Source organism: Aricia agestis, chromosome 2 (assembly GCF_905147365.1).
Source record: "Aricia agestis chromosome 2, ilAriAges1.1, whole genome shotgun sequence".
NCBI classification, from domain to species: domain Eukaryota; kingdom Metazoa; phylum Arthropoda; class Insecta; order Lepidoptera; family Lycaenidae; genus Aricia; species Aricia agestis.
Genome location: NC_056407.1, coordinates 19,428,030 through 19,447,782, shown reverse-complemented (window position 1 = coordinate 19,447,782; position 19,753 = coordinate 19,428,030). Strand labels below are relative to the sequence as shown.

Sequence of the window (19,753 nt, the reverse complement as noted above, 5' to 3'; positions counted from 1 at the left end):
GCTACTTGCCTGCTGTACACTACGAGTTACGACTTTGGCCTGCCTTTCCTTTAACCTGTCAAATTGATGCCTGCTCTACACGTGACTATGGCCTGATTTTGCTGCTACTTTTCAGGTATATTCCTGCTGTACACGTCGACTTTAGGCGTGGGAGCAGGCGCGCACCGGCTTTGGTCGCACCGGGCGTACCGCGCGCGCTGGCCGTTGCGGCTCCTCCTCGCTGTCATGCAGACAGCATCCTTCCAGAACCACATCTACGAGTGGGCGCGGGACCACAGGTACAGTGCCCACGCCTGATCGCACATTTGTCAGCATCGTAAGCGCCATACGCGCTGAACGCACCGCTGACCGCATAGCACACGAAATGCGGTGCTTACGGCGAGGACGAATGTGCGAGGTTTCACATCATTTCGTTCTTCGTTGTGCTGATTAAATATGTGTCTATTATTGACTCAAAGTGTGTCCAATATAATTAACCATCAGAGAAATTGATTTACAGGCAGATGGCCGACCTACCCGGTCAAGTCCAGCCGTCTGATCGCGACTAACGTTGACTTGATATAGCACGGAAAATAAGCGAAGTTCGCGTCAGCTTTCTATGAATCAAATTTACTGACGATGAGTATAATAAAAAAAAAACTGATATACTACGATATAATAGAGCAGTGTTTTTCAATCTGTGGGTCGCGACCCCTAGGGGGGACTCGAAGCCTTACTCGGGGGGTCGCCGACAGAAAGAAAAAATTTAGGAATAATAATAGTTAAATATACCAAACTAGGGAAAAATATTACCTAACGTAGGTAGCCTTTTATTAAAATAATTATTTCTTTGGCTTTCTATGACACGAGGGGGTCGCCAGTATATTTCAATCTATAAGGGCCAAAGGGTCGCAAAATCAAAAACATTGAAAAACACTGTAATAGAGCGAGTGGCACCAAGTAGAAACAATGAAGCTTTTCAGCAGTATGCAAATGATTTGTTAATTTATTTCGGTTTTCAATTTTTCCTTTTATTCATCCTCATTTTCCCGTTTTTTTTTGAAAATAGGAATTACATTTTCCGTGAAATTACCATTTTACCAATTATTATTTATATAAGTAAGCCTTTGAGAACGGGAATTAATTTTTTTAATTGGCATCTTAATAAAATTAATTCCGATAGCAATTCGGAGTGATTTTGGAAATGAATGGTGCTTAGCCGAATGTAATTTTTAATAAATTTTCCTGAAACTCAATATAGTGTCGTTATCACATCAAATTGATGTTGTATAACCGAAAATTGTGGAAAAAGTGTATAGCGAGGAGCATAATTGTCACTTGTCCCTAAGTGGCTAATTTTCATTGATAGAAATGGGCGATCCCATGGAATGACGACATTACTTTAATAACTCAATCTTTAGGGTCTCATTTCATTGTTTGGGCCAGTTGCTAACAGCCATGTGTGGAATATTTCCTAATATGGAGGATATAATATTATGGTAAGGATAGTTATTAAAGCGAGCAGCAGGAGATCGGTCATCTTGGCGTTCATTGAGAAAGGCCTATGTCCAACAGTGGACGAATAGTATAGGCTGATATGATGATTGATGATGATGATAAAGAGGATAGTTATTATCTTAATCCTAAGGTTTTTAGGCATGTAACATTTGTGTTACATGCCTAAAAACCTTAGCCTTTGGGCTATCTTATTTAAATCTGATTTTAATTACCTCTTTAATAATTAAAGAAAATAGCACATAGTTACAAATACTTAAGGGGTTAAGATGGTTCAGAGTTCATCACAAGTTCTCGGAGACGGACGCGGACCCGCACAACGCGCGTCGCGGGTTCTTCTTCGCGCACATGGGCTGGCTGATGCTGCGTAAGCACAAGGACGTGCTCGAGAAGGGCGCCTCCATCGACATGTCCGACCTCGAGCAGGACCCCATCGTCATGTTCCAGAAGAAGTAAGTGATAGGCCCTAACTGAAAGTCTCTTTTCTAAAATTTATAGTGCATTTACCCAGACTTTTCAAAGAGCTTGCTCTATGTAACATCAGGCGCTAAACCCTCTTTGTCTCTTTGTACTCTAAGGCTTCTGATTTTTTCTTTTCAAGAACGCTGTTTATTGTTTTTTTTTTTAATTGGCCAAAGATATATCATAAACGCTAGTGAATACTAGCACTTCTGTCAAAAAACCTTTGAAACCTGGCAGTAATGTATTATTTTAGAACGTTCCTGATCATCATGCCCCTGCTGTGTTTTATCATCCCAGCTTGGGTGCCAGTGTGGGGGTGGGGTGAGGATCCATGGCAGTCGTGGTACACGGCTGCGATCTGGAGGTACACCGTGTCACTCCATGGTACATGGCTCCTGAACTCCGTAGCCCACTTGTGGGGAAACAAACCGTATGACAGGTAAAGATAGTCATACTCGTAATACCCATCTCAAATTCTTTATTAAGTAGGCTTAATACAATTTAATTATTTTCCCGTGATGCTTCCCCCTTTGTTCGGACATTAATGTCACGAAAATTTGGCTGTCTCTCGCTTTGCTTGGGAAGAGAAATTGGATTTCTTCTACTCCTACCTTTCTTCTGATTAATTTCGTTGCGAGTTCCAAGACAGATTAGCTTGTCCCTCGGGCATTCCTGAGATCATACTAAAGGGTTTTCGTGGTTGGTTACCACTGTTGATCCTGGCGACACAGGAGTTGCAGTGGTGGGAATGTGTGGTGAGCCATTTACCCGCTTAACAAATCCAGCACATATCCATCAAATTTATGGTATCAGGTATGGCTTAGTTTTTGAAGTATTTCACATAGGAGCTACCCTATATCGTTGAGCCAAAATTGAGCTTGGCTGGGTTAGAGTCACTATTTAGATTCAAGCAATATTTTCCAGGAACATTTACGCTCGTGACATAAAGGCGGTGGCCATCGTCACTGGCGGTGAGGGCTGGCACAACTACCACCACGTGTTCCCGTGGGATTACAAAGCAGGAGAGCTCGGGGACTATAGCTCTAACTTATCCACCGCCTTCATTGATTTTGCAGCTAAATGCGGTGAGTTAAAACTTTCTAATTGGATTATTATTATCAACTTGAATAAAGATGTAACGCTTTAATCGGCAGTGTTTTCTGTGTAACGCAGTTATATAAAAAAATGTTTTAAAATAACATTTAATTTATAGTCCGCTTCTCGATGTGTGACCTAGACCTAGGGTTAGAGAGTGCTCCAGCCACTAGACCGTATCAACATTAGCATGTTTGTTGTGTTTGCGATCTCTTTACTTATTCAACCATTCACCTCTTATCATTTTTTCAGGTTTAGCTTACGACTTGAAATCAGTCTCGAAAGAAATGATTGAAAGAAGAGCGGCTAGAACTGGAGACGGGAGCCATCCAAGCGCGAACTCGAAGAAAGTTGATGATAATGATGCCCACGACGAAAATCCTATTTGGGGATGGGACGACAAAGATATGACGGAAGAAGAGAAACAGTTATCCAAAATAACTTTTACGATTCGAAAATAATGAGAAAAATACAAAAAGCATGGTGGGAGTTTCGAGAAAATGAAAATTTTAACTGACTTTCAAAAAATAAAAACAAATTCACCATATTATGTTTCCATATTGAGCAGTTCCCTCGATTACTCATGGATCCCATCATTAGACTACCACTTTAGTGAAAATGGAACCAAATTGAAACCTAATACAACAAAACAAAAATTTTGAAAATCGGTTCACAAACGGCGGAGTAATCGTTGAACCTACGAATAATAAAAATGAAAAAAAAAAAAAAATAATAATAAAAAAAAATAAAAAAAAAATCCACAGCCGAACAATAACCTCCTCCTTCTTGGAAGTTGGTTAAAAATATGTTACTTATTCTTCTCGCTATTCTTCGCTAAAAACGCACAAAATTTAAAGAAACTTTTCGCTAACATTAGCATACTATAATAAGTATTATACTTCCTTGATTAATAAAATATAGAAAGTAGCAAAATACGAAAGTGAAAAGAAAAGTTAAATAGTAATTTTAGAGTAGGTAAATGATTATTAACCAAAACCGCACCCAGCTGTTACGAGAGTTATGCTGTGATAAAAAATTTAAACTGGTTCAGAAAGTTGCACAGCTATAATCGTTAATATCGGCCGGGGTTGCTTTGTATTTAAAGTTAAAAATTTAAACTAAACTTATTTTCATAAGTAGATAGTAAAATTATGCTATTAAGATAAGCATTAACAATCTTAAAGGTGTTGAGAAAGTTTAGGATAAATTATATGATTCAATAAAAAAATTCAATAAAAACTACTTGTTTTATTTCAATAAATTAAACACTTAAATTAATAAATATTTACCATCAGTCATTATTGTTTTATTTTCGTCTTTGTATCTTTGGGTGCCTTACTTCTTACGTTTTTACTTTTGGTCCACTCCCGTTCGATGGATTCGTTTAGAATTTGTACGTTCTTTACTTTTTCTTCGGGAATTTTCAGCCACTGAGTGTCTATTTGCGAGTGACTTCCGAATAGAGGATTGTTGACTTCGTACAGGTGATAGTCTCTGAAATCGTGCGTCTCCAGTCCATTGAATTTGCTATCGTACGGATCCTCGATGATTTCATGTGTGTGTGGTTGATCATACTTGTGTTTGTCGTACCCGTTATTTATGTAAATAATTCTCTTTCTGTTATGTTCGTCAAAAACGTTGTTCCTGAGTAGAGTGAAGACGGCCCCCGAAAGAGCCATGTTGTTGAGCATCCCGGCCGCCATGGTCATCATTTTGAGGGAGGGCAAGAAGAATGGCAAGATGGCGGACATGATGAGGCCGGGGATTACCAACAGAGGGAGTACTTTGCTGATCATTTTGTGCATTTTCTTCATGCTGCCTCGCCCGGATGATGGATCGTTCGCTGAAAAAAGTGGAAAAAAAAGATTATACTTACTCTAGAAATAATAATTAAAGCCTACTACTAGATTTATGAAGTACATTGTTATTTGTGTTGTTGATAGAGCACATGAGACGTAACAAGTTCGATATCCTTATCTGGCTGAAAGTTTTCTCGTAAATCTTTCTTCAGCGGTCCACCTAATTCTAGCTTGTTGTTTACTTTTTCTACTTTGAAGTTAAGATTCATTGTGACAGAATATATTATGCAACAGAATAACAGAATATAACTTTTTCTTTGTCATATTGACTTTGGTCTTTGGGGTTCGTCAAGGTTTGTCAATCGACAGCATCAGAGCGTCACTTGTTTTATTTTGATAAAAAAAAAACAAATTAATAAAATAATATGTTGATTAATTATTATAAAAGCAATGTTATTATTTGAACTAACCTGCATTAACGTCAATATTGATCGATCCATTCCGGGTGACCCCCAACTGCAGCGTGTAATCATCAGTGATGTTCATGGACAGCGACCTCCGCTGCAGCAGACGCTCGGTGCCATCGCACAGTCTCGAGTACAGGTCCTCGTTGGTCAAATTTGAATACTCGGCCCACGGAAAGAATAAATTAGTGTCAGAGTGCCCGAGAGCTTTATCAGCGCGCCACAGGCCGTACGCGCCCACACATTTCGACACCCCCAAACTTTCGACGCACGACGCGATCTGCTGGATGTTTTCCTTTTTCGAATTTGAAATTTTACGCGGCGCGTGCGGCTCCGCGTGAATAATACATGTCCAAGCGGCGAGAACGAGAACGCCGGCGCGGCCGCGCATGGCTGCAGCAGACTGACTGTTTCGCGATTCCCCGCCGATTCATTAGAAAGGACCGCTGGATTTACGCTCAATAATATTTCATGTAAATCCCACTTTATTTAAACTGTTATACAAGATTGATTCCTGATTGTAACGCGAGCTGGCGTCGCTTCCTTGTTGTTATGTGTTTAGGAAGTCAGGGAGAAATTCCGAACGTAATTTGCAGCAAAAAATGGACAGCTAAATAATTATAATTCTCATTAGTGAATTGAATAACGACTACACGAAATAGCATATTAGCTTTTTAGAGAAAATTCTAACTAAAGAATTCTTTTTAGAGAAAATTCTAACTAGAGAAAAACTAAATTAAAGCGAAACCAAGACAAAAAAAAATCAAAATAAAATTTTCAACGAAAATTAGTTACTGGTTTTCTTAAAATGGGTATTCCTGAAAGCATATTTAAAAAATATTATGTTTTGTTAGTGTTATGAATTTATTGCAATTATCATTTTGTTACAGTGCCTCAATCAAAGGCATATTAACATGGTTAGCCGTGGTTGTCCAATTAGAAACAATCGTGAATCGTGATGCGTTTCAACAACAACAATCAGTATAATATCAATGTTTTTGCTCATGTCGAAGTTGTTTTATTACCCAACCAAATCGAATACACGAAGATTTGGCGAAAGCGCTTAAAAATTCAACATGGGCAGGAAATGACCTATTTGTAATTGCAACTATACGGTCACGACGTACGTTGACCATGCAGTGTCGTCGTCCCCAAGTTTCTCCGCGCCCGACGTGCCGTGACTCTCGATTGTATGAATCTCAATTAATTCTGTCACTTGCATGCAAAACGTTATTTAATTATCGCTTGGCGTGCGAACGAATCTGAAGTGTGAAGAGATTATAGTAACGTTTAGCGAATCTGTGGCTGCCTAGTGCCTTGTAATTTGCTCTCTTTCACTTGGAATTGCACGGTGAGGCCTATGTTTTATTCATGCTACGCTTATGGTCATCTCACGGATGGTCGGCCTGAGAACGCCGTAATCGTCCCTTCCGAGAAATGGGGTTCCAGACCAAAGGAACAGGGCGCCCATAAGGGCTACTGGCACCTGTGTGCAAAAAAAGGATTTTAGCGCCCCTTTAGCTTTAGGCAAATTTTTTGGGTCATTGATTTTGGCGCCCCTAAAGATGGCGATTTGGCGCCCCTAGAGGATGGCGCCCCTAGAGGATGGCGCCCGTGTGCATTGCACACATTGCACATATGGTAGCGGGGGCCCTGAAAACGAATCTACGCATTAATCTACCCCGATTAATTCCTTTCGAGCGGTTGTTGAATATGCGGAATTGGTTTTCTTTTAGGACAACAACAATAGGATTAATACCTACATTACCAACCATTATAATTACTCGGCCAATCATCCACGATCTGGCTCGAAGCTGGTGCCGAATCGAAATTCTCATACAAACGTAATACCAAGATCATTTCCCATACGAGAATATTTACCAAATTTTTTTTTTCACTGCGAAATATTTACATACTTACCAAAAAATATAAGAGATTACAATTTAGTATGTAAATATCCTAATCGTTCATATTTTTGGTATGTAAATATTTTGCAGTGAATCTTTGTATAGGAACCTAGCTGAATAATAACTCAAATCTGGTAAATATTCTCGTATGGGAAATGATCTTGGTATTACGTTTGTATGAGAATTTCGATGGCACCCGGACTCTTAAGTATGCGAGTCGCAAAACTGGCGAAAATAAAACAGCATGCACCGAAGTTACATATCAATCGATGTGGTAAAACTGATAAAACACCAACTTGGCACCCCGATCGGAGCCATTACAAAATTTTAATGAGCGTCGTTGGAACTTACTTTCGCCCCGCGTCGGTCGGAATGAACAAATGTCGAGGGAGGAAGTCCATATTAATGATGCGACATTAGTCCTTAAGCGGGCGCCGATATCTGGGCCACATTTCTACGCCGCGGTCACGTGCACTTTCTTTTATTGTTCGGTCTCGGCGACCATTGTCTTCCGCAGGACTCTTTATATCCTGGCAATCGATCATATTATTATCAGTTACCTCTGGGCCCGCGCTTCGGACTCATCGATTTTCAGAATGTGCAAAATGTTCGGTGCGTGGTCCCTGGGTGTGGTGGTGGTGTTCGCGGTGGCCGCTGTGAACTGTGATGCCGATGCCGACCAGGGGATCCTGGGCCTGCTGAGCAAAGGTACTGTACTCGATACTCATAGTGGCGATTAGTTTTAGCTGGAGTCTGTTTCTTATTTTTTTTATGGCTTCTTGCTCATTAATTCTATTAGGTTAGGTTTACACGGCATTGTCCTGCACGTTTCCTGCACGTTTTTTTGCAGTATACGTCTTAACGAATAAACAGTGGCGCATACAATGTAATATGTATATTGTATATGTCGTAGGATGATTTGATAAATCCGTGTTTTCGCGAAAATTCTAGGGATTTCGCGAAAACACGGATTTATCAAATCATCCTACGACATATATAAATAGTACCATTTAGTACCATCACAGCTTTTAGAAGTAATGTTGTGAGAGTACCATTCACACGTCGCATCGATTGTACTGCACGATTTGTTGTGTCATTAAATGTCATCATTATTGCATGTGTGGCCTATGACGTATACTTAACGTGACCATACGTCCCGCTTTGGGCGGGACAGTCTCGCTTTCAGGCAGTCTGAAAATAAATGGTCACATTACGTATACTGCAAAAAACGTGCAGGATTGTGCCGTGTGAATTTAACCTTACATACCTTAAACTTCAAGGTAGGATGTTTACTTTTTTTTTTATGAAATAAGGGGCAAACGAGCAAACGGGTCACCTGATGGAAAGCAACTTTCGTCGCCCATAGACACTCGCAGCATCAGAAGAGCTGCAGGTGCGTTGCCGGCCTTTTAAGAGGGAATAGGGTATTAGGGGAAGGTAGGGATGGAAAGGGAACGGAATAAGGGAGGGTAGGAAAGGGAATAGAGTAGGGGATTGGGCCTCCGGTAAACTCACTCACTCGGCGAAACACAGCGCAAGCGCTGTTTCACGCCGGTTTTCTGTGAGGACGTGGTATTTCTCCGGTCGAGCCGGCCCATTCGTGCCGAAGCATGGCTCTCCCACGTCTGAACTACTACTTACTATTAAGGCAGTATAAAAATTATTGATGCGTAACCGTTTTGGGAAGTTTTTAATGTAAATAATAAATAAGCCAATTTTCATAATAGCGGGTCAGCTGTTTTGCCGCACGCTGTTCCCCGAGGAAATCATATCGGGATTGACGTATTTTGATACAAAATGCTGGTATATTTACCAAGTAATGAACGACGAAAATAGTCCTTTGAAATGTTAATGAAAACGATGATGAAATACGTCAAAAATTCCTAAAATTATAATCGGCTTTAAGAGCCCCCGCAGACACTTTTAATCGGCCGATAGTTTAGTTTGGCTCTTGATCAGTATCAAGCTGTATGGAAGTGAGCATAATATTACAACGATAGCGAGTCGGCCGATAATTAAGTTTGATGGGCCATACTATTGCCTTCAAACTTAACTATCGGCAAACTGGACTGGACTGAAAAAAAAACTCAAGACGTAGGAGAGCCAATCTTCGGCATGAATGGGCCGGCTCGACCGGAGAAATACCACGTTCTCACAGAAAACCGGCGTGAAACAGCTCTTGAGCTGTGTTTCGCCGAGTGAGTGAGTTTACCGGAGGCCCAATCCCCTTCTCTACCCTCCCCTATTCCCTTCCCTACCCTCCCCTACCCACCCCTATTCCCTTCCCTACCCTCCCCTATTACCCTATTCCCTCTTAAAAGGCCGGCAACGCACCTGCAGCTCTTCTGATGCTGTCCATGGGCGACAGAAGTTGCTTTCCATCAGGTGACCCGTTTGTCATTTGCCCACTTATTTCATTAAAAAAATACGATTGCCTTCAAACTTAACCATCGGCAAACTGTCAGCCGATGCTAAGTGTTCGCGCTAACAGCCCAACCCGACCCAACTATCGGCCGATAGAGTCTGTAGTCTGCAGTCTGCGGGGGCTCTAAAAGCTTACAAAATTTATCGAGCGTCAATTTTTCTCTCACCAAACAACGACTAAAATAAGGGTTCCGTAGTTAAATAGGTTCGTTAGAGATTGTTTACCTCCGAGCTAATTTAAATATGTAAATGACCGTTACGTATTCGCTGGAATTAATTGCGTGTTCCTTAATTACACATGCTATACGATTTGATTTATTGAATTTCTAATACCACTCTCCATTTGAGTTTTTTTATTACGATTTTAATGTTGAAGCAATTACGATTTATTATCCGATGAAATTATTAAACTATAGTGTAAACAGAAGTCTAGATGAGACAGAAATTATTATTAATGATGCTAACATGAGTCAGCATTTTTAGGCGCTTACAGTGCCAAAATCTAAATCTAGAAAAAGATTTCTATCTTTCGTGCAAATATCACGACAGCTGTAATAATAATAAATGTAACCACGATTAATTTCTAATGAAATTCTTATAATACATTCCGGGCGGAATCATGCGGAATTTACGCCGCGTAACTTCGGCCTAGTGTATTTAGAGTTTAGACGCTTAGATTGTAATAATGACGATGAAAGTCTTGACCATGATAATGACATTGATGATAATGACCTTCCAGATGGTTCGATGGCGCGGACATTCGGACCGAACCACCTGCGCCGGCTGTCGTTTATCTTCCTCCCCGTGATGTTCACCCTGGGTGTGATCAGCACTCTGCTGATGGCGCTGGCCGTCATCTCCGTCAAGAACCTGGCTATTGGAGTGCTCCTGCTCATCGTGGGCATGAGTCAGGTACGTTAGCACCAGCGTAAGCGTCCTTCGGGTATTTACCGCGGGCCAGACAGGTGTGAAGCGTCAATATATTATATTAAGTAGATGCGATATTATAAATGTTTAAAGGTTTATTCCATGTTTAATCACGATATTTTCTACTTCGTTCAACGTTTTATTGTTAAATGCAGACAATCCAGGCCTGTAACGCTATCAATTTAAATATCATAGTAGTCTATGATATTTAAATTAATTTGCGCAAAACTAATTGCAAAACTAATTTGCGATGATTTACGACGGATCAGGTACGGATTCAGTAGTGTTGTTGCACTTTTTATGAAATAAGGGGGCAAACGAACAAACGGGTCACCTGATGGAAAGCAACTTCCGTCGCCCATGGACACACGCGACATCAGAAGACCTGCAGGTGCGTTGCCGGCCTTTTAAGAGGGAATTTACAGGGTAGGAGAGGTAAAGTAGGGAATAGGGAAGGGTAGGGAAGGGAAGGGTAGGGAATTGCTCTGTGGAATAGTGTTAATTATCTTCCTTCAAATTGACAAAAAAAGTAACATACTTATTTAGTAAGCAGGGAACTAGGAATGAGGTATGAATCGATAATAATTATATTAGTATTTCTTTATTTACAAGTCTCGTAGTCTAGGGTGTCCTATAAAATTTTCGTCTAGACGCGTTGAATGTATTTTATTGTTCTGTACATTTTGTGTTTTATTGAGGACAGATCTGCTGCAAGTGTTGTTCCGTGAATAGTTAATTTTTATTTGAATTGATTCGAGAACTAAGATTTTTTTCTATAAGATTCAACAAGTAACTACACAAATCTATACTGATAAGTGCAGCATTATTATGAAATGTTTCTACAGTAAAAAAATCAAACTAACACAAGATATTTTTGGCCCAAAAAGGTGCATACTTTTTCAGCTTCAGTGATAAAGTGAAATGAAGTTAAAATTTCCCTTACACATCTAGACGGAACTAATACAGTTTATAAAACTTTTCTTAGAAATAAATGATGCAGATTGCAGATTTTATCAGAGTATTTAACGATAATTTCAGAACGGAAATTATGCGTTATTCTCGCGATTGCTTTCACTGCGGTCATTGATTATACCTGGAGGCTCGCAAGTGCAAAAAACACACGATATCATAAGTAGTCTAGACTCTAGACTTAGATTCACTTTCTTCACTAGATTATTTATGTTCTTTTGCTAATGCTGCATGCAAATGTTTTTGCTTTTAAATAAGAAATGTATCGTAACATGCGGCATTTCTGTTTCATAGATCACTTGCAAAGTTTGTTTGATTTTCGTCAATTTTCATCAATAAAAAATCGACAGTAAAATGTTCATCAATTATCAATACAATGTTGTAGTGTTAAATTACACTCGTAACATTTTTTGTACAATATTATAGCACAGTAGGCAGTAGAGAAACTCAGGGTGTACCTAAACTGTAAACGAATCTAAGGTCATGTTTTCACCCTGGCCAATTTCCATATTAAGCTGAATAGTACCATGAGTCATGACTCATCACTTTTAGGAAGAGAGGATCTTCACTCTTAAAAGGCCGGCAACGCACCTGCAGCTCTTCTAATGTTGCAAGTGTAGTTGCTCTCCATCAGGTGACCCGTTTGCTCGTTTGTACCCTTATTTTATAAAAAAAATGATTTTTTTTCTTCTTCCAGGCTGTATCTCGCCTCTTCGCTGCTCCAGTGGCACCGGCTCCCCTGGTGTTCCACCCCCGGACTGAGATCCTCCCCGCCCCCGCGCTGCCCCTCCCCGCTGCGTGGCCCCCCTCTGGCCCGGCATTTTCCCCCTGGGGAAGATCAGACAACGAAGCGACGATCTCCGACTAACGAAGCGAAATCGAAGTTTCGAAGAAAACGTAAAGTTTTCGAATTCCGAAGCGACTTCGGATAGAGTATACGAACCACCTTCTTGCATTTATTTTAAAATTCGAATAAAATCTTCGTCTGCCGTTCGCGAACGATTTCGTGGATGTTAGACGACGAGCTAGTTAAGTTTATTTATTTGTTAATATTTTTTAAATAAGTTTAATATAATAATGAAAATATTACAAATTTCTTTTATTGTAATGTGTGAAATGACCACGCTAGGTAAGTATGTGAAAATTTCCAACAATAGTGAAAATAAATCCAAACTAATTACCCGGATTCCGTCACACATTTAACGTATTTTTTTGGAAACGTGCGATAAAAAATAATATGTTTTATTACATGTGTGTATTACAATAATAAAAGCTGTGAAAGTGTGATTCTTAGCGATAACGATCGTCGTGCGTGAGATTAGGGTAACTGTTTAAATTCTTGCTGTGACACGCATTTTGGTGCTTACACGGGGACTTGAGCTAAAGGAATTTACAAAAACTTCACTAATCACAATATATTCACTACTGCCCTAGTAGACAAGTAACCAAGTAGCAAGCGATTTATAAACGCCAACAAAATGTATGGGATTTGACATTAGTATTCGCTAGCGAAGCGACGACTTATTGTCAAATCGCATACATTTTGTTAGCGTTAACGATAATCGCTTGCCACTTGTCCACTAGGCCTGGTAGTAAGAGTACCTCTTTTATCGTTTATCGTTCTTCATTTTTCTCACTTCATACTTCTTCATCAATCATCATTCATCAGTCATAAAAATTTTGAAATCAACTTCGATCGAAGTTTGGCTGTAACAATTATTATGATCTAGGTACATATTATGGGCATCCACAAATTACGTGAGGTGTTTTTTTTAGATTTTCTGACGTAGGGATTGCAATCCGGAAAACCGGATCCGAAAATTCGCCGGATCCGGTATCATTTTACGGTTACCGGATCCGGTCCCAATATACCGGATCCGGAGACCGGATCCGGTGCTAGTAATTGATAGTAGCAGACGTACTGATCTGCTCATTCCTCTGGACTAGGCCGACTATGTTGCGAGAATACCGTATATATGCTTGGACAACTTTACGCATATTTGAAATCATGTTCGAATCACTACGATATATGAAAAGTGGTTACTTCGCTTTGAAGAAAAATTATGTCGTCTACATTAGATGCAATTATGCCTTGTTTTTGAACTAAAATGCAAAAATTAGAATGATTTTACTTTATACTTCAGTTTCATAAATCCGGTCGGATCCGGCCGGACCCGGCCGGATTGATGGGAATCCGGTCAAATCCGGTCCGGATTGAAAATGACGCCGGATTGCAATCCCTAACCTCACGTAATTTATGGACACCCCCTTACGGACACAGGAAACTGCAGCAAGCTCAACAAATAAGTTGTAGTCCGTAACCTGCTCGCTCCAGTGACCTTGCGGTATTATCACACAGTATAAGTAGTACGCAGTAGAGTAACTGAATCATATCCTTGAAATTAAACTCAACGCAGAATCAAGTAAAGATATACGAAGAGGCCAGTTGTTCCGGTCAGGCAGATCGCAGGTAGAGTCTAGTGGACTCGTGCACACACACGGAACAAGCACAAATGGGATCCAGTAGTAGGTTGGCTAGAACCAGTCCAAAAACGGATTTGATAGACCCTAACGCGCACCTGCCATGACCTGTAGCAAGACACTTTGGTTTTTTCGGACTTTAAGTTACCTGAAATCACTCTATAGTATGTGCTCACCTATTCAGTTAGACTAGTATGAAGATGGTCTACTGTATTACAATCCACTGTGGTGATATAACTATGCAATTTACTATGTAAGTATGAAACTATGTAGCATGGTCGTAAAGATGTTTGATGTAAGTAGCGATACGCATTTCCATTTTATTAGTTTTTTCGTACCGTTTTCTCCACTACAATCAATAAAATACTTTAATAATTTGCTTATCGACTGAGCTGTCTCATGGTATTTATTAGAATATGATATCCGATAATAACATTTATTGTAATCGCAATGTTAGTAAATTTTATTCGATTAAATTACAATATCTTGGAACATAGAAGATGAAAAGGGTAACCTGATTTTAGACAAGAACCAAGTGATGACAAGATGGAGGAACTACTGCCAAGACCTGTACAAATATCACGCTGATGAACCTGACACTAGGTTAGATTTTACAGATAAAGAACCCGACATCGTTCTCCATGAAGTAGAAGCAGCTATAAATAAGCTCAAAACAAAAGCTTGCGGTGGAGATGGTATACAGGCACAAGTGCTTAAGAGCTTGGGTAAGTCTGGAATCAGAGTAATGCATTCAATATTTCTTAAAGCATGGAGAACTGGACAGTGGCCAGACGATTGGACAGAATCTCTTGTGATACCACTACATAAGAAAGGGTCGACTAAATAGTGTGAAAATTATCGGACCATCTCATTAATTTCACACGCCAGTAAGATTCTTCTCCATATTATAAACAACAGATTGGCACACTACATAACTAGACAGATATCCAAAGAACAGGCGGGATTCGTAAAGGGCAGGGGTACCCGAGAACAAATCCTAAACATCCGTCAGCTGATAGAAAAGAGCCGAGAATTTAATGTCCCAATAGTACTGTGTTTTGTGGATTACGCTAAGGCCTTTGACTGCATCGTCTGATCCAAAATGCTGGAAGTGATGAGAGAGATGGGCGTCCCCGATCATCTCATATTTCTGGTACAAAACCTCTATCTGGAAGGTCGATCAAGGGTGCGATTAGACAATGATCTGTCAGAGCCGTTTGCTACAGAGCGTGGTGTCAGACAGGGTTGCATCCTCTCTCCACAGCTGTTCAACCTTGTAGGCGAATATATAATGCATCGAGTGTTGCAAGATTGGGAGGATGGTATTAAAATTAACGGATACCTTCTCAACAACTTAAGGTTCGCAGACGACACCACGCTTATAAGTACTTGCGAAGTGAAACTTGCTGAACTTCTAGCACGGCTCGAAAAGATTAGTCGAGACTTTGGCCTCCAAATCAATCGCAATAAAACCAAACTGATGTACGTCGATAAGCTGAACCAAATACAAAAGATATCCTTACTCCAAGATCTCCAACCCGTAGAGGAGTTTGTCTACCTGGGATCGTTGATTAGCAACAATGGTAACTGCGAGAGGGAGGTTGTCTGACGGACTCAGATGGCTAAATCTGCGGTTGGACACTTAGAAAAGATATGGAAGAATAAGAACATCTATCGCAGCACAAAAATAACACTAATGCGTTCCCTAATCTTTTCAATATTTTTATATGCCTCCGAGACATGGACACTAAAAGTACGTACTCGAGCCAAGATTGACGTTTTTGAAATGTGGTGCTGGCGCAAAATGCTCGGCATCCCTTGGACCGCACACCGGACCAACACGTCTATACTTCAGCAACTCAAAATTACCACCCGCCTGTCCACGCTTTGTCTACAACGATCACTTACCTTTTTTGGCCACATAGCCCGCCGGGAGCCTAATAATCTTGAAAGTCTCATACTAGCTGGGCAATGAGAGGGGAAAAGAGGCAGAGACAGAGTGGCTACACGATGGCCAGACGCGATTGTCAAGGCTGCGGACTGCACGTTCCAGGAGGCATTTCATCAGGCCAAAAATAGAGACAAGTGGAGAGCCCTATCCCAGAAAGCAAGTTTTGGTGGTCACGTCCCTCAGCCATGAGGATAAGACTAGGAAGAGAGAAATTACAATGCTCTTATTTGACTCGTTTCGTACTGCGCAGTGCGCTAACTACAGTCTATAACAAAATGATTATTTAATACGTAACATAATCAAAACATTAATATGCATATTAGACAACCAAAACCCGCTGCCGTTAAACACAATTACTGTTATAATAACTGCATGCCGTAGAAAGTTCCGTTGCGAAATATATTTTACGTGCGATTAACAAAAACTTCATATAAACAGTTACGTAACGGAAGAATCTTAATTATATTTTTAAAAGTTAAAAGTTAATTCCACAGATCCTGCAGTGTTCGAACTGAAACTTGGGATCTTAAGTTTGGGAATGTAGAGTTCATGACGCGCAGAATGAAAAGCTTGGCTCTACTTAATTTTTTTTATATAGCCTTTGTAAGAATGAGTCTTGGTGTTTTGTTGTTGGTACAAAATTTGTACAGTCTACTAACAAAACGGCCACAAACTTGTACAGCAAAACACAACATTGTAGGATAGTTCAACATAAATAAAAAAACTCTGAATAAAATTTTCATCCTACAGACCTATAACGGGTGTAATTATCTAGACGACGACAATCTAGTTTTACTAAAATCTAGACGACGCCCGCAATTTCATTGCGCCAAAATTCGTTTATCGCGCGGAAACCGTACCTTTTTCCGGGATCAAAAGTATCCTATGTCCTTTCCCGGGACTCAAAGTATCTCCATACTAAGTCTCCATTTCAGCAAAATCGGCTTAGCAGTTTGGCCGTGAAGAGATAACTGATAGACAGACAAACTTTCACATTTTTAATACTAGTATGTATAGTAAGGAATTATTACATTTTAGATTATGTAATTAGAAACATTTTTTCGCAAAATTCACAAATTAAACATGTTCGTTCAAGTGGTGGTGGTTAGGTAATTAAAAGATTTTAATCTATGTGCTTTCTCGTAAAATTTGGCATTTTATGTACCATCGAGGAAGTTGATTCCTATGCAATTGACAGACCAACGTTATTATTATTATTTAATTAAATAAGGGGGCAAACGAACAAACGGGTCACCTGATGGTAAGCAACTACCGTCGCCCATGGACACTCGCAACATCAGAAGAGCTGCTGCTGCTTTAGTCGAATATGTCAATTCAATGTTAATTGTGATCCGTTTGCTGGGTTTGACGTAACACAACCAAACTACTTAGGTCCCCGATTTGCATAGGAATCAACTTCTCTGATAGTACATTTAAAAGCCGGTACTTAGCAATCTAAGTTGTAAAATGTAAGATGACGTCATTTTGCATCACAGTGCCAACATAATGTTATGCTAAGTACTCACATGCGGTTTTACTCGAATCTTTAAATGTATCGATTTAGAATAAAACTATCGAGACACGAGAAATGCTGAATGTGTGGACAAAATCCCGAGCCGCGGGTTTTGCTAGACGTTATATTGCTCGATCGAGCAAAACCGTATGTGAGTACTTAGCATTACAGTAACAACATGGTAAATATAACGTTCTTGCCCTATTAGGTAGTCAAAATATGTAATAACTAATAACTCAATGTAATAAGCCATTGGGTAGTTTTCTTTCGAGAAAAATTAAGGACAAGTTTGATCATTGAAGTTTCACATTACTACCCAACTTTTAAATTATCCCCCCTAATAATATATAAACAGTCACACATTAATTATGGACTCTATGCAATGTTTAGGTGGTAAGAATAAGTAAGTATACATAGTATCTACTTACTACTCATTCTTATTTTTTCTTACATTGAAAATAATTATTATGAACTTAGTTACCGAGTTATTAACAGTAACGAACATAACCATTTAATTATTATAGTTAAAGAAAAGTTAACTGTGATAATTCTACTTATATCTTTTGACTTATACATGGTGTAACAAAACTAAGTGATAAATGATAATACTAATATAATAATGTGTATAGGTGTGTATATAGAGTTAGCTATGAAAGTAGCAGCGCTGAAAGAGTGGCTTTTTTCACCTTTTTTACATGGAAAAATTCAAGATGCGCAGTGCTTGCCCATACAAATCACAAATAATCGGCCAAGTGCGAGTTGAACTCGCGCACCATTATAGAGCAAAATTAGGCCAAAAATTGTGTTTCTTGTATGGCAGCCCCCTTATTTTTTATCTTATTTTAATATTATTATAAAATATTAAATTACACATATAACTAATGGATTTTGTGATGAATTCAAGTAACTCGTTCATCCCTGTTGGCATTATTGATATAGAGCAGCGGTAGGCAACAGGCGGACCGCGGTCCGTATGCGGACCGCGGTCCGCCTGTTTCCGCTTATACCAAATACCAATTAATGTACTTATACGTAACACCTTTATTAATTGAAACAATATTTTTAAGCTAGATAGGACAAATGTGTTTTTTCTGGACCTAGTTAAAATTTCCCACAGTATCCGGACCCCACCTAAAATTACTTGCTGACCCTTGATATAGAGCAAAAAAGGCTAAAAATATCATGTTTGTTGTATGGGAGCCCCCTTAAATATTAATTTTATCTTGTTTTCAGTACTTATTTGTTGTTATGGCGGCAACAGATATATACAATTTGTGAAAATTATAACGGTTCTTGAGATACAGCCTGGAGACAGACAGAGGGACAGACAACGAAGTCTCAGTAATAGGGTCTCGTTTTTACCCTTTGGGTACGGAACCCTAAAAATAACATGCTCTTTCAGCGTTGCCACTTTCAGAGTGAACTCTATACCTATCTATAAGGGACACTTACACAGTACACTCCCTAAAGTATTGTCACTTAGTTTTGTTACCTGATTTTACCGGCCCAAAAAAGTATGGACCAAAAACCCGTAATCGATTCAATCCATTTATATGTGGCCTGGTAGACTACATCTACGGTATCCCAAATACAATGTCCTTTTTGGATTAAACAATCACCAAGTACTTTAAAAACGATCGTAGCCAATTGAATTTTCTTATAGGAATCTATGATATTTAGGACGACATGATGCTACAAACGATATTGTGACGATTAGTACGTAGTAAAAACACATTTATATTTGTCTACTGATTCTTATATTCATGTATTTAATATTAAAATATTTATCACTTTTATGTCTGAAATACATATAGTATGTATTTGGTTATTTATTTAATAATATTATAGTATAGGTATGTTATAATTTGTATAATAAATTATAATAATTATGTAATGTATTTGTATTGTATAATAGATATTATTTTTAATTGTATATTGTGTATTAGTATGTAGGTTTTATATTTTTTATCTATGCACGCCCTATCTGATGTGATGGGTCACATCTCTCTCCGTAGGACTGCTGGAAGATATTTCTATTAGAGTTAAGCAGTACCTGTTGTGTCGTCTTTCTTCTGTGTATATTTCATGTAAAAATTTGTGTGTGCAATAAACAGTTAAATAAAAATAAATAAATAAAAGTATAGAATGTCAGATTGGTATAGAAATGGTATAATCTGTACAATGTACCTATTTTTAACGATTATTACGTCATGATATCAGTTAACTATCTACGTCTTTTCGAAAATAAAAGGGCAAACGAGCAAACG

The 19,753-nt window shown here is 39.1% G+C and overlaps 2 protein-coding genes and 1 long non-coding RNA gene across 3 annotated transcripts; 2 read left to right on the top strand and 1 right to left on the bottom strand.

Moving 5' to 3' along the window:
- Positions 1-324: 324 nt before the first annotated feature.
- On the top strand, positions 325-18,825 carry LOC121740053. The gene is made up of 3 exons (XR_006037528.1): positions 325-412; positions 3,090-3,091; positions 18,814-18,825. It is a non-coding gene; the product is annotated as an uncharacterized LOC121740053 (long non-coding RNA).
- Positions 4,334-5,790, bottom strand: LOC121740051. The gene is made up of 2 exons (XM_042132765.1): positions 5,321-5,790; positions 4,334-4,894 (listed from the first exon to the last, which is right to left on the bottom strand). The coding sequence occupies exons 1-2, from the start codon at positions 5,703-5,705 to the stop codon at positions 4,350-4,352; spliced, it is 930 nt and encodes a 309-aa protein (XP_041988699.1). The 5' UTR covers positions 5,706-5,790; the 3' UTR covers positions 4,334-4,349.
- Positions 7,783-12,477, top strand: LOC121740052 (protein apnoia). The gene is made up of 3 exons (XM_042132766.1): positions 7,783-7,929; positions 10,385-10,557; positions 12,239-12,477. The coding sequence occupies exons 1-3, from the start codon at positions 7,818-7,820 to the stop codon at positions 12,407-12,409; spliced, it is 456 nt and encodes a 151-aa protein (XP_041988700.1). The 5' UTR covers positions 7,783-7,817; the 3' UTR covers positions 12,410-12,477.
- Positions 18,826-19,753: the final 928 nt, after the last annotated feature.

Excerpts from the sequence above, each read along its gene's own strand:
- LOC121740052 (XM_042132766.1), top strand. The coding sequence starts at position 7,818 with ATGTGCAAAATGTTCGGTGCGTGGTCCCTGGGTGTGGTGGTGGTGTTC. Across the intron at positions 7,930-10,384 it reads CCTGGGCCTGCTGAGCAAAG|ATGGTTCGATGGCGCGGACA; the intron begins GTACTGTACTCG and ends ATGACCTTCCAG. Across the intron at positions 10,558-12,238 it reads TCATCGTGGGCATGAGTCAG|GCTGTATCTCGCCTCTTCGC; the intron begins GTACGTTAGCAC and ends TTCTTCTTCCAG.
- LOC121740051 (XM_042132765.1), bottom strand. The coding sequence starts at position 5,705 with ATGCGCGGCCGCGCCGGCGTTCTCGTTCTCGCCGCTTGGACATGTATT. Across the intron at positions 4,895-5,320 it reads CAATATTGACGTTAATGCAG|CGAACGATCCATCATCCGGG; the intron begins GTTAGTTCAAAT and ends CACTTTTTTCAG.